The sequence below is a fragment of the Mustela putorius genome, unplaced genomic scaffold (assembly GCF_011764305.1).
Source record: "Mustela putorius furo isolate JIRA1106 unplaced genomic scaffold, ASM1176430v1.1 tig00537248_pilon_pilon_pilon, whole genome shotgun sequence".
NCBI lineage: Eukaryota > Metazoa > Chordata > Mammalia > Carnivora > Mustelidae > Mustela > Mustela putorius.
Genome location: NW_025422387.1, coordinates 10305382 through 10331277, shown reverse-complemented (window position 1 = coordinate 10331277; position 25896 = coordinate 10305382). Strand labels below are relative to the sequence as shown.

Here is a 25896-nt window from a genome sequence, read left to right as displayed (position 1 = left end):
CATAAATAGTTTATATATTGTGTGTTACTACAGCTGTCTGATTTTTTTTTTTTTTTACCTCTCCTATTTGATTTCCTTAAAAAACTGATGTATGTTGAGAGGCATATAGGTAAGAGGTACTAAAATGAGAAACTTTTAAAAAATAAGACTGTAAAAGGAGTCCGGAAATAGCCCTATCTAGTAAGTGAGGCTGGACTTTAGCCTAAATGACCACATATGTGGCCTTACACGTAAGTAGGAGTTATTACCCTGATCTGTAACATATGTTTCTCCTCCCTGCCTTAGTACTGGTAAGTCCTTATGGCTTAAATGGCACGCTAACAGGCCAGGCATACAAGATGTCAGACCCAGCCACCCGTAAGCTGATCGAGGAATGGCAGTATTTCTATCCCATGGTGCTGAAAAAGAAAGAAGAATTGAAAGAGGAAGAAGAGTTGGGATACAACGATGATTTCCCTGTGGCTGTCGAAGTAATTGTTGGTAAGAAAATATTTTGCCTGAAGAACTTTATTCTATCTTCTTCATCTTTCTTAATTTAAAAAGATAATCATTGAGATTCATCAAAAATAATCTCCATAATTTTCCCATTTTTTTTTATTCTCTTGATACAGTGGTATATGCTGAGTAGTTATCTTGCCTGAAGCACCAGTGGTCCCTGTCTTCCAAATGCTATTATCATAATGTTGGAGCACATGTTTAAACAGCTATTAACTTAGGAAGGAATGGAGCACATCACTTTTGGCAGTACCTAATGAGCACCTCATTTTCATCATTGAGCTTTGACTCTGACCACTAGAATATCAAAGTTGGCATCCCGGTGTGAACTTTTTCTCAGGCCTGGTTCTCTCCTTGCTCTCTTTCCTTACAGGTGGTGTTCGGATGGTTTATCCTTCGGCATTTGTTTTGATCTCTCAGAATGATATCCCAGTTCCTCAGAGTGTTGCTGGTGCTGGAGGCCATATTACAGTGGGGCAGCAGGGACTTGGTAGTGTGAAGGACCCAAGTAACTGTGGGATGCCTCTTACCCCTCCCACTTCTCCAGAACAGGCTGTCATAGGTGAGTATAATCCAGGAATGTATTCATCCAGGTGGAGGAGATCACAGAAAACTATGTAGCTCCCTTGCCATGGAACAGATGAGTAAACTCACATTGAGAAATGCCTTATGCCAAGAGATGGAGGTAGAGTGACATGGGAAGTCTGCAAAATACAGAAGGAAAATTTTCAACAAATAGAATGGATGTGCTTCCGAATTTGAATTGTGCCCTATTAGTCTTTATTCCAGTTAGACAGTGTAGTTGTTTCTCTTAAGTTCGATACACACATCTGTCCCTTTACACACATGTATGTGTGTGCACACACACAGACATACATGAACAAGGGACAAGGTGGAGGCTGCTCTTTTTTTCCTTAAAACAAATGGAAACCGCTTAATCAGAAAATAGCTGAAACATTTGCCCAGTTGGCCATTGCCAGGCAGGAACATGTCTGGTATAATTCTTTTCTTGTTATATTATAAAGGTAGACTGGCATTCAGGAGCTCTCAGGGAAATGCTTTGTTCTGTCAGTCATCTGTCTACATTAATGATCAGTATTAATTACATATGAAACTTTAAAAAATTTCCTTTATGAAAAAATTCAGAAATTGTTTAAATTGGGAGCATTTTGCCATCTTTGGAGTAGTATATTTTCTGTGTTAACTTTTTGGTTGTTGTAGTTGACGTCGTTTTAATTGGAAATCTAGTCATTAATATTCATCAGACTTGAGCTGAAGGGAGATTATTTATAGGCTTTTTAACGTGGGCCATGTTAGTGAAAGCATCAGAGTAGATAAAGTCTTGACTGCTGAACTGAAAACAGACTATGCAGCATGATACACAGTTACGTGGCTATTCTCATGAGATTCCCTAAGACGGCATTTCACAGTTTCCGACGTGGTGCTTCGCATGTGCAGGGGATTCAGTAAATATTCATGGTTAAGCAGTATATCGGGTGCAAGTATAGAGGCTGTGATTGAGCTCCTAATTTAAAAATCTGGCTATATAGCTTTTACTAGGTGAGTTGGCCTTATTAAATTCTCAAACTTGGCCTGAGCCTCCCATTCCTTCTCTGTTAAGTACTATGTACTTGACAGCTATTACACATACTAGGTAAAAAGCTTGACAGCGCTCTGTAGGCAGCAAAGCAGTATACAAATGGTGGCGTAAGCAATTTGAAGCAGTACTCAAAACACAATTATGTTATCTGGAAGGAGTTACTCAGATATGGTGCGGAAGGCATAGAAATGGGCAGCAGGCAGCCTCTGTCTTGAGAAGCCATGTAGTTGCTGAGACAGTAAGAAAAAAGGGACATCCAACTCTGATATGGCAGAGCAGAGAATTTGGATGATTCCTTGTGAAAGGATTTGCTCAGTTTTTATTAAAAAAGAAAAAGGAAAAAGAAAAAATACTTCTACAGACTTTTTAATAATCATCATAGAGAAGATATATTGATACAGAGACTCGAATTAGTATCTCTTAGGGATATTTGTATTCAACTTAAAATTGAAACTTAAAATTGAAAGCCTGCTGTATGCATGATGTCCTAGGGTCTGATCAGTTAGGAACGATAAATTTCACGATTCAGAAACACCAGGTTTTGTTTATTGTGGTTTTCAATGTGGACTTCCTAACTCCAGGTCTTTACATTACTTCCTTTGACTCTGTGTAGGTCATTTGTGCTAAGCCCTGGGTAAATAAATCCCCTGATGCCTCCTAACTCTCTAAAGCCAACCAGATAAAAGCAATTGGAATCTTTGTTGTAAAGTGAATTTGTTTTAATTTTTACATCATGATACAATGAATTATAGCTTAGGACTCTTAATGCTATCTCAGAGACAAAGACGTCTTGGTCAGCCTTGTATTTCTGCAGTTGATAAACATTGAGCATTGCCATGTTTTCCTACATATAGGACAAAATGTGTCCCTTTTTCCCCTAAAATGGCAAAGAATCTTCTAGATTAGCAGGGGACCTAGGAGGGCCAACTGGTTTTGGTGAAATCACTCTTGCCTCATGTGGATAGGTACCTCTGCTTGTGTCTCCTACTTATGGAGATAATTTTGAGAAACAACATTCAGTTTGTATATGATGGCATGGAGTATAGGTCTTGTCTAGTTCCCTATGAGGTATCATCCCCATTTTAATTAAATCATTAAAAGCTACTGAAAAGCATTAACCCAGCTTTAATCTTAAAAAACTGTGCCTTATTTTCCTCATCCCTTTTATTTTTTGATCATATTCATCCCATATGACACTGTGGGTATATAATCTCTTTGGCTAAATTGTAAGGTGTTTGGGAGCACAGGGCTATGTGTTGTACTTCTGTTTCTCTGTTTATCCCAGTTTTATAATAAGCATTTGCAAATCCACTATAGAATTGAAGTGAATTATTTTGTACCATATACCAAGTTAGGGAACTTTAAAGATAAAGATAGGAGTAAAAGACCAAATTTCTTGTCTCCTTTATCTAATTTTTAATACAATAATTCTTTCATGGGGAGCAAGCAATTTATAGTTCTTAGAACCAGCATTTTGATGCTGGTTTATGTTTTTTTGTCTTAAATAGAACTAAGCCCAACCGTTCAGCTCATCTGAACATGATTGTGTTCCAGCATATCAGGACTACTCATTTGTGGTATAAGGTTGTTTATTTTTCAGATGAGGGTGGAGGTTTCCAGAGTGCTTAAAATTGATTATTTTGGTCAAGATGTTTTGTATCATAGTTCTATTGAGGATAAAACCCACAGTATATCTATGAAGTTAAATAGATGAAAGTAATTGAATCAGAATTTAATACTGGAAATCAACTTCAATATTTGTCTTGTGTGATAGAAATAGTAAAATACTCATATAACCAAAAACCAGTATTACCAGTAATCCTAATGCACCTAATAGAAAGAAATGGGATTTAATACCAACCATAGCTGGAAAAGCTAAGTGGAGTTATTAGAGAGAAACTAGTGAATAATCTTCTGATACAGAATGTCGAGATAACCTTTCAGTATTTTAGCACTAAGATTTCATAAATTGTGTCAGGCATAAGGACAGAGAGTTCCACACGCAAATTTGAAATTTGACCTTGTTAAAAGCTTTGTGCCATTAAGTTCTTTCTCTGACCCAGGGCGCTCTGTGCAATTGCTGCATAGATTTTTAGCTAAATGAGCAGAAAGCTCCCTCTGCTGTTTTGTTCTGCCTTGAAACTTACTTATTGCATTGTTGATTTAAAAATTTAAAACAATCTATTTGTGATCACATCTTTAGTACTATGATATATAAGCCTTTATAGCTAAGTTGTCTCCAATATCTGTAGAGTCGGAATGCCTCTGAATGGCTATGCCCTTGGGTTGTCTGAGTGTGTGAGTGTTGATGTGGTGAACTATTTTAGGGAAGAGACAAAGAACCGTCCAAAGTGCCAGTACACACAAATTGTGCTCAGAGCTATGGGTAGTGTTCTTGCCAGGGTGCTACATGAATAATACGGGTTTCAAAAATCAAAACATTTCTGTGAAGTAAGCTTACAGTCTGTGTACCAGGAGACCTTTTCAGATAATTTTCACATTCCCAAGTAAGTTGTCTGTCTTTTCCAGGGGACAGTGGAGGTACGCAGAGTGCTGTCAGTCACCTAGGCTCCCAAGATGGGGGGATGATAACTATGCACAGTCCAAAGAGATCGGGGAAGATTCCTCCAAAACTCCACAATCATATGGTCCATCGAGTCTGGAAGGAATGCATCCTCAACAGAACCCAGTCCAAGTATGATTTTTGCATTACGTCTGAATCATGGTTTAGTAACACCATGTCTTTGATTACTATGTGAAGAGTGTTAGTCACATTGAACCATCGTGTGACCAAACCTGAAGGGTCATTGGATTGGTAGATCATCTTTTTGAACATAATAGTGCAAAATTGAATGCAAGGGTGTTAAAGATGTTGACTTGATTTGATTGGTTATCTAGGAAATTTGGAAGTTCCTGAGTATCTCAAGATTGGTAAGGTATCCATCTGATATTTTTTAGAACATATGGCTGAGGGCAGTAGTCAGTGGGTTGGTTTTCCTCTGTATACCAATTTATGAATGTTTTCTATTTGCAAAGGGAAATGACCTTCTTTGTCACATTTTCTGCGACTTAGGGCTTCTGTTTTAAATGACAGTACAGTTCTAAACTGAAATGATGATAGAGGGGTGTTTGCCACCTGCTGTGCTTCTGTTGGTTGATTTCCAGAGGCCATATTCTTTTCTTCCCCTATCTGACTTTGCTTCCTTCCTTTGCCCCCTGTCCCTCCTCTGGCTCTCTTCCCTGCCTTCCTTAGCATATTTTTGAAAAAGTGGAAGAATTGATATGTCAGTTTCTTATTATTTCCTAGTAGCCTAGTAGTTTCTTATTATTTCCTAGTTTAGAGACATGGCTTAAACAGTCTGTCTCAGGGCATAAATTCACAGATGCTGGGAAAAGATAATTTTAAAAATTCAAGTTAATTTCTACAAAATTTAGGTGACTTTTTAAAGCAACAACTAATAGTGCCAGATAGTGTTTTAAGTGCTTTGTATCCATGTTAAAATGTGCAGTCAACTTAAATAGAAATATTTGAACCTTGCTTCTTCTAGTGCATAGAACAAGTTTGCTCTTCCTTCGTCCCTCTCCCCACCCCCGCCCCCAACCTTGGATTGCTCAGCACTATCAGCTAGCTAACATTACTATGGGAAATGTATTCAGGTCTTTTAAAACACCCCCCTCCCCCATCGAGATATAAGTATTTTCTCATGTTTACACAAGTCACATTTTTAACCTTTTTTAGGAGGAGCCAAATGTCAACTCCAACTCTTGAAGAAGAGCCTGCTAATAATCCTGCTACTTGGGATTTTGTGGATCCAACCCAAAGAGTCAGCTGTTCCTGTTCTAGGTAGGTAGTAGACAAGGCAGAACAGGGGTCAGATAAAATGTTGGGACCTTGTTGTATTGGCTGTCTCGTGGACTCTCAGACCGCTTCTTCTTCATCATTTTATTTTGTTTTGTTTTGTTTTCAGTCTTCCTCCTCTAGTAGAGAAGGAAAAGATAGGTCTTTTCTTTTATACAGATGATAACAGTTTTATTGTCAGGACTCAAAAAGAGCTTTATTTGACAACTGTGACTGTGGCCCTGTTATCAAATTGCTCCCACAAATTTTTTTGTGGTAACTACTCCAAAACCAAAAGGCATTTGATAAGACAGTCTATTCCCCTTTAAATGAATTTATTTAATTGTTCTTAATTTTAAGAGGTAAGTACTAAACAAGTTGGCTAGAGTTCATAGAATTTGGATTAAATCGACCTTCCATAGATAATTTGTCTTGTTGTCAGTGCTGGTATGTTTTGATGCTTGAGGTAGGTATTTAGTAATAAAACCTGCCAGAAGCTAAAATTATTCATTCAGTTAGATACTTGAATTAGAACCCTGAATTGATTTCTGTAGAAAATATTTGCTCCCCTGTATATTACCTTGAGTTATCACTCCTTGTAGTAGTAAAGAGTCTTATTGTCATGGGCTTTCATTAGGGTTCTTAGATTTCTTTCTTTCTTTTTTCCTTTTAAGATTTTATTTATTTATTTTACACGTATTTGAGAGGGCAGAATGGTCTCACGCAGGGGGAGAGCCAGGAGGAGAGGGACGGAGAGAATCTCAATCAGACCCTGTACTGAACACAGAACCTGATGCGGGATTTGATTTCATGACCCCGAGATCATGACCTGAACCAAAATGAAGAGTTGAATGCTTAACCAGCTGAGCCAGCCAAGTACCCAGCCAAGTGTTCTTAGATTTTTTAAGTGTATATCAGCCTCACCCCTAGCTCAGGTGACTGTTGAGGATGTGATGGTGATTATTCACTTAATGAGCAACTTAGAGTAGCTTTGCTTCCAAAGTACATATTTTCCCATTTGATACTGTTCAACAATTAGAAAAAGTTCTTTTGAGATAAAATATATTAAGAAAATGGCCATTCATTTCCCTAGTTTTTTAGGGGTTCTTATTGTGACATAAATAAGTTGGCTTCAGGGTAGGGAAGCAGTCAAATGACCCCTGAGAATATGTACAAACTGGGTGTGTGTATTTGTACATGCTTAAACAGCAGTTTTCACACCGTATTTCCGTCCTCTCCTCTCTTGTCCCTTATGTTGATTCTCTTTTATCAAGCTCTGCCTCTCTAGTCAGCTTTTTTTTTTTTTTTTGAGAGATGCTGTAAATATTAGCCTAATGAAATGTGCACTATTGATTTTTTAAGGAGGGTGTTTTTGAAGAAGTTGTTCATTAAGGATCCTCTCTGAGCACCTCTTGTCTCAGGATAGGTGTGGTATACCAGCTGAATACCTGTTTTCCTTCTGTTTCTAGGCCATTGTAACTTGTGTGACAGAAAGCCTTTTCTTATTAATTCTTATTTCTAAGTAGCTCATAGCCAAGTTATGGTCTACCTTTAGAACGTACCTAGGATAAAAATGTTGGTGTATTTAGCTTTGCTTATGCCCTCATCCTATTTTTGCTCCTCTTTTCCTTAATCTAGATTTTTCAGCTGTTAAAAATAACCTTTTTGTTGATTTCTGTGACATTTTTATTTGCTCCCTTTAATTGTTTTTACCTGAAGTGTAAATAAATAGCACTTTTTCTTTTGTCCTTTGGAATCACTCCTCTATTTCCTGACCAGATTCTTATAGCTTCAGGTCTTTTTTTAGTTATGCTTTTCATTCCATTGACTTCCAAGTATTTATCTCTAGACCTGACTTCTCATACATACTCTGGTCTTATATTTTGGGGGATGCCTTTAAGAAATATCCTTAATATTGACATGTGTGTTTTCTCACAAGTCAAGTATCTTGTTCCAGTCATTTTTATCACAGTTTCCCCTTTTCAGCCTAGAAACTTTATCATTTATTATTTTTCTTCATTTTATAGACGAATTTTATCCTTGCATTTCACACTGATGTCCTTGGAAATGTCTATGATAGTAATTCTAGTTGCCTCGTTCTTTTAGTCACCTTGTGTTTCTACACTATTTGGCTCTGCTTCTGGTTCCTTCCCACCACTGGACCACTCATATAGTTAGCCTTTTGAGGCTGATTTCCTGCTCCTTGCTTCACTGAGGCCTCTTACCTGATCAGAGATTTGCTGTGATAGTCTGATAGTCTGGTACTCCCTAGTGTATCCCTGATTGTAACCATTTCACAATGTAGCCGAGTCATTAAATACAACTGAAAAAAAAATGACTTTATGAGATTTTCTGGTTTGCCAAAAGTCCTTACTTTGAAGAGGCTACCATAAAATATCTATCAAAGGACTGGTGTGGGTAAATGCTCTGAGAGAGAAAATCCAAGTGAAAAAGTTTTATGTAAAAGATTCTTTGAACTGGGACGCCTGGGTGGCTCAGTTGGTTAAGCAGCTGCCTTCGGCTCAGGTCATGATCCCAGGGTCCTGGGATCGAGTCCCACATCAGGCTCCTTGCTCGGCAGAGAGCCTGCTTCTCCCTCTGCCTCTGCCTGCCTCTCTGCCTGTGCTCACTCGCTCTCTCTCTCTCTGTTTCTGACAAATAAATAAAATCTTAAAAAAAAAAAAAAAAGATTCTTTGAACTGTTTTAAAATAAGCCCCTTCCAAGATGTGATTGAGATTATTTTCAGATGAGACATTCACCTCTTAGTGTGCTGCTGTGCCCTGGAGATTTAAAGTGCAATTTCCCCCTTATTGTCAGTAGCTTTATGCTTAAACAACCTTCTTCAAACTCTGATTTTTTTTTTTTTTTTTTTTTTTTAAAGAGTAGCAAAGACTTCAGCAAGAGTCTTTTCAGATTATCTACTGCAAGATTACCAAACCCGTTATGGAACGGTCCACTCCTCACACTATTTAATGGCCTTATGGGGCAGGGTGGCCATCCTCCTGTCCCACTAAACCATCCCATTATGCCACACAAATCCGTTTTACTGCTCACTAGGGTACCATTGAGTGTGATATTTAGCAGTAATTTAATGCCACCCTAGTGGCCTCAGAGAGTTACTGCTGCATGGGCAGGAGAGCTCAGGTTTTTTTCCCTGGGTGGATTTATATATTGGGAGGAACTGGCTGACCTACTGTATAACTTTGTTGCACAGATTAAACCTTGGCATCATCTAGTGGGCCCTTCCTGAGCAATATCTCACACCTGTGCTTGCCAAGAAGTGTGTTAGGATGTGAGCAGACTTGCTACCCTGCTTGGTACAGCTGCGTTTGTTGTTTTCATATTCACTCACCACTTTTTTTTTTTTTTTTAAACATCTGTCTAATTTTGTGAGTCTGGAAGATCCAAAGTTGTCTTTTATTCCTTCTTTTTTTGATAAGAATGGCATATAAGATTTCTAGTCTATTTATTCTGTTAAAGATTCGTGGATTGACCCTCATTTTCTTGTTTTCACACTTTGGGGGAGAATCACAATTATTTTATTCCCAACTTACAACAGTACAAGCTATTATAAGCCATTCTATATTGGAGTTAGTAGAGTGTTGTAAGATAGAAATTAGAAGATTTTTTTCTCTCTCTCTTGGCAAATGATCTCATTACTCTTGGTTTTAAGATGCAGTGTGAATACGTTATCTGAGGCCATCACCAAATTTGAAAGATTTGAGGATTTTTCACATCAGTCTTTGGTAGGGGTTAGCACTGTTAAGTCCATCTCTTATGTGCTTAACTTATGTTTGCTTGATTCACCACTTTCCATCAGTGTTGCAGATTTTAGTCATTATAAGAATAATTAATACCTAGAGTCCTTTTCAGTGATTTGGGGATCTAGTGTGTGCTTAAAAGACAAAACCTTATCAGAGCCATCTATTTGTAATGTTATATCTATTTGTAATCTTTTGTAATGTTTGCAATTTGCAATCTATTTGTAATGTTATAATGATGTAGTAATGTTATACTGTTACAACATTATATTACATACATATTATATGTAACAGTTAGATTTCAGATCTGTTTCTTGACCTTATTTTAATTCTCATTTCAGGCATAAACTTTTAAAACGTTGTGCAGTAGGACCCAATCGACCTCCCGCAATATCTCAACCAGGGTTCAGTGCAGGACCATCATCATCTTCTTCTTTACCACCTCCTGCGTCTAAGCACAAAACAACAGAAAGACCAGAAAAGGGAGACAAATTGCAAAAGAGACCCTTGATACCATTTCACCATAGGCCCTCTGTGGCTGATGAGTTCTGTGTGGAGCAGGACACACCAGGACAGAAGCTAGGTTTGGGAGGGATAGACTCCTCCTTAGAGGTGTCTAGCAGTAGGAAGTATGATAAACAAATGGCCGTGCCTTCCAGAAATACAAGCAAGCAAATGAATCTGAATCCTATGGATTCACCTCATTCCCCTATTTCCCCTCTGCCGCCAACACTCAGCCCTCAACCACGAGGTCAGGAAACAGAGAGTTTGGACCCGCCATCTGTTCCTGTGAACCCAGCCCTCTATGGAAATGGGCTAGAACTCCAGCAGTTGTCGACTCTGGATGACAGAACTGTCCTCGTAGGCCAAAGACTGCCTCTGATGGCAGAGGTCAGCGAGACAGCCTTATATTGTGGGGTTAGGCCCTCGAACCCTGAGTCATCAGACAAGTGGTGGCACAGTTACCGCCTCCCCCGCATTGATGATGCTGAGTTCCGGCCCCCAGAGCTCCAGGGTGACAGATGTGATGCCAAAATGGAGGTAAACTCAGAGAGCACTGCGTTGCAAAGGTAAGGCGACTCTGCATACCACTCACCTGATGCCTATTGACCAAGGCGTAGGGTCCTGACAGTCGGGGCTTTCCTCCTCATCTCCCCGTGTTCACCCTTCAGAGCCAAAATGAAACACGCTTTTCTTCACCATTCTGGACTCTGCGTTTGGAAAATGCTGAAAAGTCCAATGCTTTCTCCTTAGTCAGGTTTCACATGTGTCATTATTTAAACATGTTGCCATATAAAGGTTTCATTGTGGCATTTAGGACTTGGTATTAATTTATTTTGGGCCTGCTGTTTGTTAGTCAAAGGATGTAGCTTGATGAGACTTTTCATATTGTGGTCAGTGCCTTCTTTGTATGTTGACACTTTTAAGGAAGGCTTTGCATGCAGTCAGGTATGTATCCTGCATCTGGTAGTAATACTATTTTTAGTGCTGTTGAGCTATCCGTTATTCTTGACAGTTTACCCAGACCATCTCAGTTCATCTTCACCACAGTCGTATTACTACCTTATTTTCAAAGCTGAGAAAGAAGCAAGGGTCAAACAGTCAGAAGATGACACAGATTGAACTTGAACCTAGTCATTCTGTCCTTAGAGCCCATCTGTGCTCTTCACTGGAATCCATGGAATCAGAGACAGAAACATGTTCTTCACAAAGACCTACTAAGTTTTATTTGTGAACATCTTCTCTAAAAGAACTTTTTTATAGAGATAAATTTTCTAAGTTTAAGTTTTGCAAGTGCTTTAAATTATAAATGCTGCTTTTTAAAAAAAGATAATCTTTTTACGTTATCTTGCTTAAATTATCATTTATTTTCCCTTTTAGACTCTTAGCACAACCTAACAAACGGTTTAAAATCTGGCAAGAAAAGCAGCCCCAGATGCAGCCACTCCACTTCCTTGACCCATTGCCTCTAGCTCAACAACCTGGAGACAGTTTGGGAGAAGTCAATGATCCATATACCTTTGAGGATGGCGACATAAAATACATCTTTACAGCAAACAAGAAATGCAAACAAGGGACGGAGAAGGATTCCCTGAAAAAGAATAAGGTACTATTTAACATAGAGAGTATCCAGCATGGTGTGGGTTTTGATCTATGTCAGTACAACATGTGTGGGAAAACTTCTGAGGCAGAATGTTTGAGGTAGTCTTGCCTGATTGCTCTGTCCCCATATTCATGCTCTTGGTACTATTGTATGAAACAACGTATTGTTCCTTTTTATGTCATGGCTCACCTTTGTTTAAAAGTCAGCTGAACATAAATGAAGCCTCATATTTTCCAGGCTATAGCTTACAGTGCATGTTTCCTCTCATGCTAATTCTTGTTGGCCTATGCTCCCTGCTTATTTCTTTTTAATTATTATTCAAAATATCCAAAATGTAAGGGAAAAAAATGTTGTTAACAATATCTATTGGTTATTTAGCGCTTAATGTGGTTACTGTACCAAGCGCTTTACCTATATATCTATCTGAATTATTATCAACACTACTCCTAAATTATGTCAGTATCAATTTTAGTGGCTTCATTGTCATAAAAGTGAGTACTGGGGGTGTGTGCTGTCTTTAGCCTCAAATTTTAAAACATTCCAAAATCCTGGGCCATTTAAAGAGGTATTCTTAAGAATAGAGGAAATAGACAATTAAAAGAGGCCTGTACAGTTCAGGAGAATGCTTCAGAGATTCCTTTGTAGAGATCTATCTAGATCCAGAAAGCTCGAACCATAATTCAGTATCTATGATGTTATTAAAGGCAGCTTTTAACACCGTGGCAGGTCTGTAATCAAATGCCACCAGTACTGGTTAGGCATAACGTCCAGATTGACTCAGAATACTCCATAGGATTGGAGGGACAGTGTGGGAGTTTTGGGTTCTGTTTAAATTCAAGGAAAAGGACATATCTTTTATTTCCCTTGGTTGCATAGACCATGGTTTATCATACTTGTGCTCATAATAAGTTCCATTCTACCCTCTAATTCTTTGTGTTCTCCCTCATATTCCACACTTTGGGTTGGTGTTCATGTGTTTTGTTTGGCTGAATTTATTATACAGTCAGAGGATGGATTTGGTACCAAGGATGTCACTACACCAGGTCATTCCACGCCGGTGCCTGATGGGAAAAATGCCATGTCTATTTTCAGTTCTGCTACTAAAACAGGTGTGTACAATGATTATTTGCCTCACTTGGATTGTTGCTAAAGTAAAATGCAAGGGAGATGCTTCTCGATTTAGAATTATATTTTACTGTAATAGCAGTAATTTGATCCCATCTTTAATTTTTCATAGTTTGTTTTTCAGTTACTTTCAAAACTGATAAACATATTTGGAAATAATTGTCTCTAAATTTAACTCAAAACCTAGGGGAAAAATTCACAGGCAGGTCTTGCGCATTGAGATCCATTCCCTTTTCTCACTCCTTCTCTATGGATGAAGTCACTTATTCTGCATCTTTGCCTCCTTTCTCGCAGATGTCCGGCAGGATAATGCTGCTGGCAGAGCTGGCTCCAGTAGCCTTACACAGGTGACAGATCTGGCACCTTCCCTGCATGACTTAGACAACATCTTTGATAATTCTGATGATGACGAACTTGGGGTGAGTCTGCCATAGTTACCAAAACAGAAATCTCCTTACATGGGAGAACTTGGGTCACTGTTGGAGTATTTCCTTATTGTTTTGTCTACTCAGTTTTGGGGCCCCTTATTTCAGGTTCAGAATGTTCTGCAGAAATGTTTGTAAGGATTCTAAAAGTTGTCACTGTAGTCTCTAACGCCCCTTGGTTTCCCTTTGTTGATGTCTTCTTTTATTAGTTTATTCCTGTTGTAAATATTAAAATCTTTCCCATTCAGTTTTTAAATCCTTCTAAATATCGTGAGACTAGTAGAAGTATATTATGTAGTCCCTTTAGCTCTGATTATAAAGATAATGCCCCCGTAACTTTTTATTCATGTCATCAGTAAGAACTTAGCCTACATTTTGAGAGATAAACAAGTATGATCTGTACTTTTTAGGGTTGTGGCACTATAGTAGGGGAAAAGACTTGTGTACATACAAGTTAAATAATTTAAGACATGATGTGGTTAAAGTGACAGATAAGAATGAGGGACACGTTATAGGCTGTTCTTCTTAGAAGAACAGCTGAGCTCCTCTGAATCAGGAAATTTATGTCCCCGTCCTCCTAACCAGCTCTGTACTTTTAAGCAAAAAGAAGTACCTGTTAACATTTAGGGGACCAAAAAATGAGTAAGATAGGCCCTCTCTTCAAGGAAATAAGTTTATTAGTTTATTTTTCTTTCACGTATGTACTTACTTTCCCTCCCTTTTGTCCACTTCCCATGTATTTGTTACTCATTTGATGGTCACTTCCTGTGGTGTGTACCTGAGGTCACAGGTATTATTATCCTGCCCTGACACTTAAGGTATTCACAGACCTCCAGAGAAGTGCATATAAAGAAAGTTACAAATGTACTTAAAAATATATAAAAATGTATACACCCATGTGCACTTATTACTGTGAGTGCAGTAACTTGACCTGTGTCTAAAGATGCTGGACGTTCAAGTACAAAGTGACAGGCGAGGAGTGTTTAAGTTAACGCTTAAAGGTTAAGTAGGAATCAGAATTCTAAAGCCTGTTCTCACTTTAAAATAAAAATGTATCTCATTAACAGATATTATACGCCATTATACCAATGTTAAGTACTTAGAAGATGATGAAATCATAATGGCCTCCAAGAAAAGATTTGACTTCAGAGGTGGAAAGAGGGTTAGTGAGAGGCGGGGGAGAGGCATTAGTTTGAGCCGGGAATGAGCCTTGGTTAAGCAAGAGAATGAACCAGCTGAGGGTTGGAAGGATGGGGAACAGACCATTGGTCTGCTCTCTGAGTAGTGGGTAAAGACAGGGTTAGGAAGGTTTTTGACCACTCTTATGGCTTTGAACTTTGAACTCTGCCTATAACGTGTCCCTCTGCGAAGGCTGCTGAGTGTGGAACTGACTTGGTAGAAGCGAGTGCTGGTTTTCACCAGCCTCATACACAGAAAGCAGGAGTACTGTTTGGTAACTTTTATTGGATTAAAACACAGGGATGGAAATTCAGGCAGTGGCTGCATGAAGGAAAAGGACATGACAGTGAGAAAAACTGCAGTACAAGAAATGACATGTTTTGGGCGCCTGGGTGGCTCAGTGGGTTAAGCTGCTGCCTTCGGCTCAGGTCATGATCTCAGGGTCCTGGGATCGAGGCCTGCATCGGGCTCTCTGCTCAGCAGGGAGCCTGCTTCCCTCTCTCTCTCTCTGCCTGCCTCTCCATCTACTTGTGATTTCTCTCTGTCAAATAAATAAATAAAATCTTTAAAAAGGGGGCGCCTGGGTGGCTCAGTGGGTTAAGCCGCTGCCTTCGGCTCAGGTCATGATCTCAGGGTCCTGGGATCAAGTCCCACATCGGGCTCTCTGCCAGCTTCCTTCTCTCAGCCTGCTTCCCTCTCTCTCTCTCTCTCTGCCTGCCTCTCCATCTGCTTGTGATTTCTCTCTGTCAAATAAATAAATAAAATCTTTAAAAAAAAAAAAAGAAAAGAAATGACATGTTTCTTTAGCGTTGATCCAGGCATCTGAGAGCCTTTTTGAACTTGACTATCTCCCTAAACGTCAGGTGTTATGTAGGATTGGTTTTAATGATCCTTAGGGTTTGGTTAGCTGCTTTGGTGGGGATGGTAGGACAAAACATAAAAAGACACGGAATCAGAAAGAAGTAGAAAGAGAGGAATAAGAAAGAGGGCAAAGCAAGCATTGTGGGGCAGCTGGGACTGTTCCCAGCCGTCATCCCCAGTGATTGTACTGGCGCTCAGAGCCCTTGTACTTATCTCTGTATAAATTATGTATTACTGTGGAACTAAATGAGGGTATGTTTACTTTGGTTTTTGAATATATTCTTAGTAATGTTAATATGTGAAGGAGGGTTGGACATTTTTAATCTAATTTACATTTCTCTGAAATGATTGTTTCTGCTTTACTCTGATTTCTAGTGTGACATTTAATCAAGAGAATCACTTACCTTAGAATTGTTTTTGCTAATTCATCTTACTGATAACTGGTGTTGTGAGGCCGTTGTCCAAGTTTTCATCTCAAATGTCTTTGAATTTAATTTTACACTTCAACCCTGTGACATTGAATAAGTATACATACATAAAAGGCCTTCTATTTGTGAGAATATTTTTTGCTTTGTTTCATCTTGCCACTTATTCATTTGAGTTCTTAAAGATAATCTTGCCTATTAATGGACTTCATTTATTTTGAGTAACAACTCAAAGAAAAGCCCTCTCTGCATATTTCAATAATTTTATGTGATAAGGTTATTTTTTATGAAGATGAAGGGTAACTGTGGAAGTAAGAGCAGAAGATACATGGCTTTTTTGTGGTGAAAAAGAGAAATATCATGCTTCGGGAGGGCTTGAGGTCACCTCTTTTAACTGCCTGCTTCCAAACAGAAGGAAAGGCAGACTGATAGCCAATTACTCCTTGGAGACACCACCCTAATTTAATTATTGTGTCCCTAAAACCACTTCTCTAACGACCTGGGAGGAAGATTTGCTTAAGGACTCCAACTTGTGCTTTGATGGTACAGTCTGCCCTTAGCAGATCCATGCAGACAAGACTCGGTCACTCTGGTTTTCATTCTGGATACGCTTGTAGCTGTCTTGGCTTCACAGTCTGTGAGTATTTCTAGAAGTTCACTTGTAAACACTGTGTAAGGAAGCACCTTTATTCCAAAATATCAGTAGGCATATGTTAAATAGTCGACTACTGCCCTACTTAGATACACGTGTGTTGCCCTTTTTCAATAATAATCTTTTCTTAGGCTGTGTCACCTGCACTGCGTTCATCAAAAATGCCTGCTGTTGGGGCAGAAGACCGGCCTCTTGGGAAGGATGGAAGAGCTGCTGTTCCTTATCCACCAAGTAAGAAAAGGAAATGGAGCTTTGGTTTACTATTTATAACTTACACAAAATGTTCTCATACTCAGTGCTGCCTTATCTGAGGTTCCCCTCTGTCCCTCCCCCCGCTTTTTGTTTTAAAAAATGTTAACTGTGAATTTAAAAAAAACAAAAACAAAACAAAAAAAAACCTTATATAAGTTGGAATTCCTAAGATGGGGCAGACAGCTAAGAGACCATCTTAGTTTAAATTTCTTTTGCTTTTGTTTTCAAATTATGAATTAACTCTTATGCTTTAGAATGTGGAAAAATTTGTTTTTTGTTTGTTTCTTTAATAGCCTTTTCCTAGTAGGATAAATGTTACACAGTGATTTTTAGAGTGATATTCCAGTATAAGAGCTTGTGTGAGATGTTTCAAAAAATTCAATTTACCTAAGGATGAGGAATATTTGTTTCTTCATGGTCCTTTTTCTAATTCATACTGAAGTTTTTGTGTTTCCTTTTGAGGTAAAATAGTTAATTGTCTATGATGACAAGAAGAGAAACTTCTTCTTTTTTTTTTTTTTTTTTTAAAGTTACTCTTCACCCTAGGAAACTACAGTATTGTACAAGAGAAAGATAGGGTAGCTTACATGGGTACTCTGAAGCAGAAACATAATTCCATTGCAAATCATTCTTTAATACCTTCTCATTAATTTCAGCTGGTAATGAGAGCAAATTGAGGGGAAAAACCACTGTGTCATAGGGATGAGTCAAGAAGTTTTATGAACCTATAAATGTGTGCTGATTTACTCAAATGTAGAAGTGTGAAGTATACAGAGATTGGATTTTGACAGCTTTAGTAGATCCATAGCTTTTTAAAATATGCAACGCTTTCTCAAGCATGACATGTATGAAAATGAATAATGGTAGCCAGCCAGTTGCTGTAGTTTTTTTAATTAAACATTTTTCTTTTTTTATTACTCTGCACTGCAGAATTTTGCAAACATGGAATTCACAGATTAAAAGAGACAATATTAAAGCAGATACATATGAATAGGTCAGATGAATGAATTCTTTTCCTTGTATTGGGCCAGTTAATCCTCTGCCCTTTTTGACATGAAGTGATATGTTGTGATGTTAAATGTTAAAATGTCTGATAACTTGTCCAAGATCATTGGACTCACAATATTGCACTCACAAACTATCCTGCTAGTTAGTATCATTGGCCAGGAAAGCATACGGTGTACTCTCTTCTTTTGCTCATTTTTATTTTGAAAATAATTGTTTCAAAAAGAAGTTAATCAAAATTTTATGATAAAGTACAGGCTATAAAAATTAATTAATTTGAAATACAGCAAAAGTATAAGCATTAGGAAAGTACAGATATAGAAGCGTGAAGAGGATCTTTCATAGTGCACAAAGTATACAGAGTAAATGTGTGTATGTGTGTGTAAATGGACATACACACAGTATTCCCCTCCCCCAGGCATGACCATAAAATAGCATGGCAAGAAGTTCTCATCTCTGCAAGAGCTTTATTGTACATTGAGGCAGAGAGACTGACATATTATAAAATTTAGTGTCTAGAATAACACTGTCCAATTTAATAGAAATACACAAACAATCTTAAATTTTCTAGTAGTTACATTAAAGGAATTAAAGAAGAACCATGTAAAATTAATTTAAATAATATATTTACTTAATATAACCAATAGTGTCATTTTTACATGTAATCAATGTAGAAAATAATGAGGTATTTTGCGTTCTTTTTTTTGTTGTACTAACTCTTTGGCATCTGGTGTATAATATTATGCATGCAGCACATCTCCGTTTGGACAACCCTTGGCTTGAGTGCCCTATAGCCATATGTGGCTAGTGGATACTGTGGTTGAGAGACTAGGTCCATAATTATTCATTCGTGTATGTAGTTTTAGTGAAGAAAGCAACATACAGTAATAACTAGGTTTAATTTGGCATCAAGTCTGTGTTAAGGTAGTATTGTGTGAGAATAATACATACAATAATATACCTCAACTCCAGCCCATGCTGGTAGCTGTTCTCTCCCTTACTTTAGCATTTATAAGAAGAAAATCGAACAAGCAAGACATGGTTTTCTATTTTGGGGGACCAGAATGTTTCTCTGGGCTTCTGTCTTTTTTCTTTGACTCCAATTCCTTCTTTTATCTTAATACCTGTTTAAGGTTGTATCTTTCTCAGAAATTGCTTGTAACTTAACAGCATTTTCATCTTTGGCCCAGTCAAAAATGGGGAGGTTGGGCTAATTATTATTGACTTCACCACTTACTGAACGTTTAGATGTTATGTGGTGAAGTGTTCTCTTCTATGTGTATCTTATTTAATGTGCACAAAAAATATGAAGTAGATATTACTACCATTTTGCAGATGAGGAACTTGAAGCTAGCGAGGTTAAGAGTCTTTCTTAAGAATATCTGATAATGGGGGGAGTGCCTGGGTGGCTCAGTGAGTTGGGGCCTCTGCCTTGGGCTCAGGTCATGGTCCCAGGGTTCTGGGATCAAGCCCCTCATCGGGCTCTCTGCTGTGCAGGGAGCGTGCTTCCTCCCCTCTCTCTGCCTGCCTCTCTGCCTAGTTGTGATTTCTCTCTGTCAAATAAATAAAAAATATTAAAAAAAAAAGAATATCTGATAATGGGGTGCTTGACTGGCTGAGCCAGTGGAACATGCAACTCTTGGTCTTAGGGTATGAGTTCTAGCCCCAGGTTGGGTGTAGAGATTACTTAAAAATAAACTCTTACCAAAAAAGCCCAAAAAACAAAAAACCAACTATCTGCTAATAAGAATAGTGAAAGCCACTTTATAAAGTGAATTTCTGGCAGGTGGAATCGTCTTTTCCGTAATTTTTTGTGTGTTCTCTTTTACTTTTGATAAAAAATACCAGACTGAGGTGTTGAAATTGAGATACACATGGGCGCCTGGGTGGCTCAGTGGGTTAAGCCTCTGCCTTCAGCTCAGGTCATGATCTCAGGGTCCTGGGATTGAGCCCCGAATCGGGCTCTCTGCTCAGCAGGGAACCTGCTCTTCCCACCCCCACTGCCTCTCTCCTGACTTGTGATCTCTCTCTGTGTCAAATAAGTAAATAAAATCTTAAAAAAAGAGAAATGTTTATTTAAAAAAAAAGAAAATTGAGATATACAACTGTGTTAGATAGCATCAAAGAATTTGAGAATGAGAAATGTCTTTATTACAAGTGAGAAACGCCTTTATTAGATTTCTTTGACAAAATTTGGTAGCTAATTTAATAAAAATAATTTTTGGTAAAATTTTACACCATAGCCAGAATACTTTAACACAAAGAGAATTTGTACAGTTTATTTTCCAAGTAACTTGATGATTAAGAACTATAGTAGGATTTTGAAGATTTTATGAGGAAGACTTAGGATTTTAAATGTTACACTTAAACATTAATTTTATATTAAAATTGACCCAGAGCTGGTCTTTGGCTTGGGAAAAGGAGTAGGGACTGAAAGATAAAGGTGATGTATATATTTCAAGTGGAACCTAACTCAGTATTAAAGTCTTCACTCTTGTTTTAAAGAACTTATTGATCTCACTGCTAATACATTTTAAGACCCGTTTTTCCTCCTCAGACTCCACTGGTTCTCTGTTGGCTTATATCCCTAGTTCTAGGAATTGTTCCATTCCTTAACGGTAGAATACTGTCCTAGGAAGAAGGTACCTTGAAGATATACTTGGCGGGGGAGTTGGTTTTTTTCTTCCCTCCCCCCCTTTTTCTTTTTCTCTTTCTTTTTTTCTTGGCGGCAGCAGGCACCATTTGTCTAATGAAGTCTTATACAGAATCCTACTGTAGGAAATAAATGGAAGTGGAGCTTCTCTAATGAGAGGGAAAGTTGGTATCTGAGATCCTGTTTGTTGGCCTGTTCCGTCCCTTGTAACAGATAAGCACTGGAGGCCAAGAGAAGGTAAATTATTCAGGATTATATAATTGTTTAACTAGGAAATGTGTTTTAAAGATCATCTCATGCAGAGGTTCTCACCTTTTTTTTTCTGCCTCCATATGGCGGAAGCTTCCCCATCCTCCCATAAACAAAGGAAAGAAAGTAAGCCTGGTGAGAATCACACATCTAGTCCAGCCATTTAGATGAAGGGTCCAAGGCCCCCAGGGAGGAAATGACCTGACCGGGCTGTAGCAGCGCTGAGCTGTGGAACTGCTCTGGGTGCTGCTGCTTTATAGGGCTCTGCCTCAGATGCTAGCCCAGGGCAGAGTGTAGTGCGGTTATTCTTTCTTCATTTGTGATTCAGAGCTACAGGTCGTATCTTAGCCTAGTCAGTGGTTACTGTTTGCCTCTTTAAATGCTGAAGTTGCTAGAAAGAACAATATGATTGGAAAATGGCACATCAGATACCATTGCAGAACACTGACTGACTTAAACTCGAGGCTCTAAATTTGTAAATAAATTTGCTGTACAGGACACCCCCTTGTGGCCAAATTTCGCAAGCACAACTTGATTGCATTACATCTGCTCCTACTTTTCAGTATCCCTGCCTTAATGAGCCCCTGCTAATGATGATGGCTAACCTCACGTATATTAAGATGTTTTTTAAAAAAAGATTGAGGATCCCTGTTTTAACTATTTCTTAAATGATACCTTTTTTACTAGCTGGATTTTTAATAAATTGTCTTTTGGTTCAAGGTAGGTTTATTAAACCTAACAGTGAAGTTTCATTTTAATATAAATATGGATAGCATTTTTTTTTAATTTTTTATTTTTTATAAACATATATTTTTATCCCCAGGGGTACAATATGGATAGCATTTAATGTCAATACGGAATCATTTCCCCGAAGAGCAGTGAATATGGTAGATTTTTCAAACTAGCTAAGTAATCCTACTACATCTAAATCACCATTCTAGCTCTAATCAATTTTTATTTTCTGTAGTAGAACTACCTGGTGAATTTTCCATGTAAAATTTACTATAGCACGTTTTTATGTAATTCTGAAATATTTGTAAGCAGAGATAGAACTATATTAATAAAGTTATTCCATCTAATTTCTTCCAGCTTCTACTTATTTTCGTCTTCTTATACTCTTCAGGCAATCATTTGTTAGAAGAAAAATGTATTACGTAGACTTCGTTCACTTAATTATGTGAAGCCAAATCATAAAGCATCAAGGGGATAGTGATAAAGTTCCAGAAAAGGATAATTTTCTGCTGATGGCCTTCTTAGAGACTTCCATTATTAATATTCTGTTGTGTAACTGATACAACCATTCAGTTAGCATTATTTCTAATGACAGGTAGGGTGCCTGCCTACGAACTGGGATTTTTTTTGGAATCCCACCTGTTAAAATAAATATTGTTGTCTGTTCTTCACTTCTCTTCTTTTCTCTCCTCTTCTCTTCTCTTTTAGCAGTTGCAGACTTACAAAGGATGTTCCCCACTCCTCCTTCCTTGGAACAGCACCCTGCATTTTCTCCTGTAATGAATTATAAAGATGGAATCAGTTCAGAGACAGTGACAGCATTAGGCATGATGGAGAGCCCTATGGTCAGTATGGTTTCAACACAGCTCACTGAATTCAAAATGGAAGTAGAAGATGGATTAGGAAGTCCTAAACCAGAGGAAGTAAAGGTAATTGCCAGTATATGAATTTTATCGAGCCAGGGTGGTTTTCAAGCAGATTCATATACATTTTCCTCAAAATAATATTATCTATATGCCACATATACCTAAGTTTCTAACAATCCTCTGAATTGGATCATGAGGTACCTTGCTTGGTATTTTAATTATAGTGTCTTGATTAATTTAAAATGTTGGTATTAGCATTTTCTGCTGATTAGATGAGAAAAATACTGACTTGCAGTCATTTTTGTTATTGTTGTGGTATGTCCTAAGTTGTTCATCGGCATTATCACTGCCCCCCCCTTTGTTGTCCCAGGACTTCTCATATGTGCACAAAGCTCCCACCTTCCAGCCTTTCGTGGGGTCCTCCATGTTTGCTCCGCTGAAGATGTTACCGAGCCAGTGCCTGCTACCTCTGAAGATACCTGATGCCTGTCTGTTTCGGCCTTCATGGGCGATCCCTCCTAAAATCGAACAGCTGCCCATGCCACCCGCAGCCATTTTCAATCGAGATGGCTACAAGTATGTGCAGGGACTGTGTTATGTTACTCGCCCTATGAAATGTGGTCTTGATCTTAACGAAATATTTACTTAAAATGATGACATCAGCATATCATTTGAAACTTCCCTTTTTTGGCCATTCATGTTTTTGTGCACATTATTTTGTGTTGAAAATGTGCATATTTTCTAACTAAATGTTATGTACATGGATAAATTAAGGTTATTTGGGTAGAGGACCATGGTGTGCATGCTCATTCAGTATCAGATCCATGTCGACCGCAGAGTCAAACACTAGATTGGAGTTGGTAATACTATTTGGATAATGGTGGTAAGTATTTGATTTATACAAATTGGTGATTCCAAATGTGCTTACTTCAAGCACTTTATTTATTTATTTTTTTAGAGATTATTTATTTATTTATTTGACAGAGAGAAATCACAAGTAGATGTAGAAGCAGGCTCCCTGCTGAGCAGAGAGCCCGATGCGGGACTCGATCCCAGGACCCCGAGATCATGACCTGAGCCGAAGGCAGCGGCTTAACCCACTGAGCCACCCAGGCGCCCCACGTCAAGCACTTTAAAATGAAGTGTTAGCATAGACACTTTCTCTGACACTGACCCATGTCATATAAGAAAGCAGCAACAGGGCTGGTATGACACGGAGGAAGGAAAAGGGGTGTATATTGTAGCTTGAGCACATTTCACTCTGTCAAAAAATAGTAGTCTGTCAACAGTGTAGATTCCGTTTCCCCTGTGATTAATAATTTCTTGAAAAAATAAATGCTTTAAAATAAAAGGCCATAAACTCAAATTTCTGTCAGGACCAGGTAAACAATGTGTGGATGACCTGCGTTGGGTAAAGCAAAAGTCTTGGCATCACTGATGGTCAGTGTCATCCTGAGGGGCAGTAGGAGAGAGCAGCGTCTTTGTTGGAACTCTTAAGAATATGCCTCATTTATTTATTATTTCTTTAAAATTTTATTTCTTCATGAGAGATGGGGAGTGGGGACACAGAGGGAGAAGCCGATTCCCTGTGGAGCAGGGAGCCTGATGCAGGACTCCATCTGAGGACCCTAGGATCTTGACCTGAGCTGAAGGCGGATGCTTAACCAGCTGAGCCACCCAGGCGCCCAAGAGTATGCCTCATTTAAAGGGACTGTGTGCTCTCCAGTTACAGTGCATTGTTCAGGCAGGAATGTGGGAGACTGGTGATCTGCATTTTTATGTAAATCTCCTTTTAAAAAATGTTTGTAGTTAATGCAGAGATACATTTTAGGAGCCGATAAGACAAATTCCAGATCCAGCTCTGTGGGCTGTATTTGTGACATCACAGAAAACCATCTTGATGAAACCAACTTTAATGTCTTAACAGGCTTTATGTGTATGTATGTAAAGTTAGGGTCAGAATGTGAAAAACAGTGACAGAGTGTAGGATAAAAGAACCCAGACTTAGGAAGGTAGAACTGTGCTGTCAGAGGACTCCATTTCTGCCTTTTTTGTTTACTCCTCCGTATGACCTTAAATGACCAGCTTACCTGAGTCTTCCCCTGCTTTAAAATTGGGATAATCCTGCCTGACTTCCCCCACACGATTTTTGAAAGGTTCCAGTGGCTGTGAAAGTATTGTGGCAATAACATCTCATCATCAGAGGGCAAGAGCATGCTCAGAAGTACCCTTGTGGTGGTCGCTGGGCTTGTTTTCAACTGCCGTACTCCAGTCATGCTGGAGCTTCTGTAAGTGGGGGATTGGTCTAGTCCAGCAGGGCTCATGGACCCAGAAGGGTTGCCACCCCATTCTCATCCAGGGCAGCGGCACCAGGAACCCATCTGATGGTTGAATTTCTTAGACACACAGACTCCTCAAAAGAGTGACAGGCAGCCCTTTGCTGTATGATAGTTTAAATAATCAATAATTCAGATCATTGTTTAGGTACATGAAATCTGTCCTTTGTCATCCCAGAGATCCTTGGTATTCTCAGTTGGCACTGTTAAGAGCTGTTGTTGATGAAGGAAGTGTTTTATATCAGCACCTTCCAATACGGCATCCCCTGCCCTGAGCTTGTAGCTGTGCACCTCTTGAAATGAATTTATAGTTTTATTTAAGTTTATTTAAATTTAGCACATAGGGCTAGTGATAACCCTATTGGGCAACACAGTTCTAAACTATGTGAGTTCCTTCTGCTGGGGTCTCCATCACCCTGGCACCCTGGTCACACTCAGAACGTGCACGCTCACTTGCTTGACACCTGTCATATTTGCTGTGAGCTACCTTCTCATCCCCTTTTTCACTGTTGAATGTCCAGCATTGAGTATAGTGTTGGTACTTAGTTCATTTTTATTGAATGGGAAAAATCAGGTTACTATACAAGTTAAACCATTCTTACTACCTAGGGAGCAATTTAATTATTTAGGTTTTCAGTTAGTAGTCATAGTTCTTCTGATCTGAACTGTATAATAATTTTAGGGTTTTGTCAAATAGAAGAATTTGAAAGGAGTCCAATTAGAGTAAAGATCATTATTACCCATTATTTTGGTCTCTGAGATAGCAGTGATTGCTAATCAAGGTTTCTAGGTCATTTTTTATCTGCACTCAAAGATACCACTGTGCTTCAGAGTTAGTTTCTTTGTAGTGCTGGATTTGGATTTTTTAAGCTGGTCTTTTAGGCATAGCTAATTAAAAATCACAAGAAAATTATTTGAAGAGCCATCACTTTATGACATTCTTCTTTCACATTATAAGTGGATGAATATGTCATTTATTGGAAGAACATTAGTTTAAGTACAGTATTAATAGATTTCAAAAAAATATTAGGCAGTAGATGAAATCTTTTCTTTGGATACCTTCTAATTGGGAGAGAATGGTCTCATTTGCTTTTTTTACATGTACTTCTAAGAATGTACATAAAAAAATCTTTTACAATAATAAAACAGCAGAACATTGTAGAAACCGTTTTTGTTTTCTGTGTGACTGTTCTAAAAAGAAGTCATTGCTTATGAAAAAATAGATAACACAGTGTGTGATCAGTCTCTGGGAACTAAAAATAATTGTGCTGTAGGTAATACATAGCATATTGAAGATTAAAAATGAACTAAAGTTGCCCACCACCCCACAGAAATCT

The 25896-nt window shown here is 38.4% G+C and overlaps 1 protein-coding gene across 2 annotated transcripts in view; it reads left to right on the top strand.

The window, feature by feature from the left end:
* MED13L (mediator complex subunit 13L) overlaps window positions 1–25896 on the top strand; it is a 286581-nt gene that overhangs the window by 224645 nt on the left and 36040 nt on the right. Inside the window, exons 6-16 of one of the 2 annotated variants that reach the window (XM_004753301.2) lie at window positions 286–480; window positions 869–1057; window positions 4625–4790; window positions 5835–5939; window positions 10037–10765; window positions 11577–11802; window positions 12803–12908; window positions 13219–13343; window positions 16598–16697; window positions 22069–22286; window positions 22594–22799. In XM_004753301.2, the coding sequence (XP_004753358.1) occupies window positions 286–480; window positions 869–1057; window positions 4625–4790; window positions 5835–5939; window positions 10037–10765; window positions 11577–11802; window positions 12803–12908; window positions 13219–13343; window positions 16598–16697; window positions 22069–22286; window positions 22594–22799 (2365 nt within the window). Of the gene's footprint in view, window positions 1–285; window positions 481–868; window positions 1058–4624; window positions 4791–5834; window positions 5940–10036; window positions 10766–11576; window positions 11803–12802; window positions 12909–13218; window positions 13344–16597; window positions 16698–22065; window positions 22287–22593; window positions 22800–25896 lie in introns of both variants that reach the window. The other variant, XM_004753300.2, reaches the window with a different exon arrangement.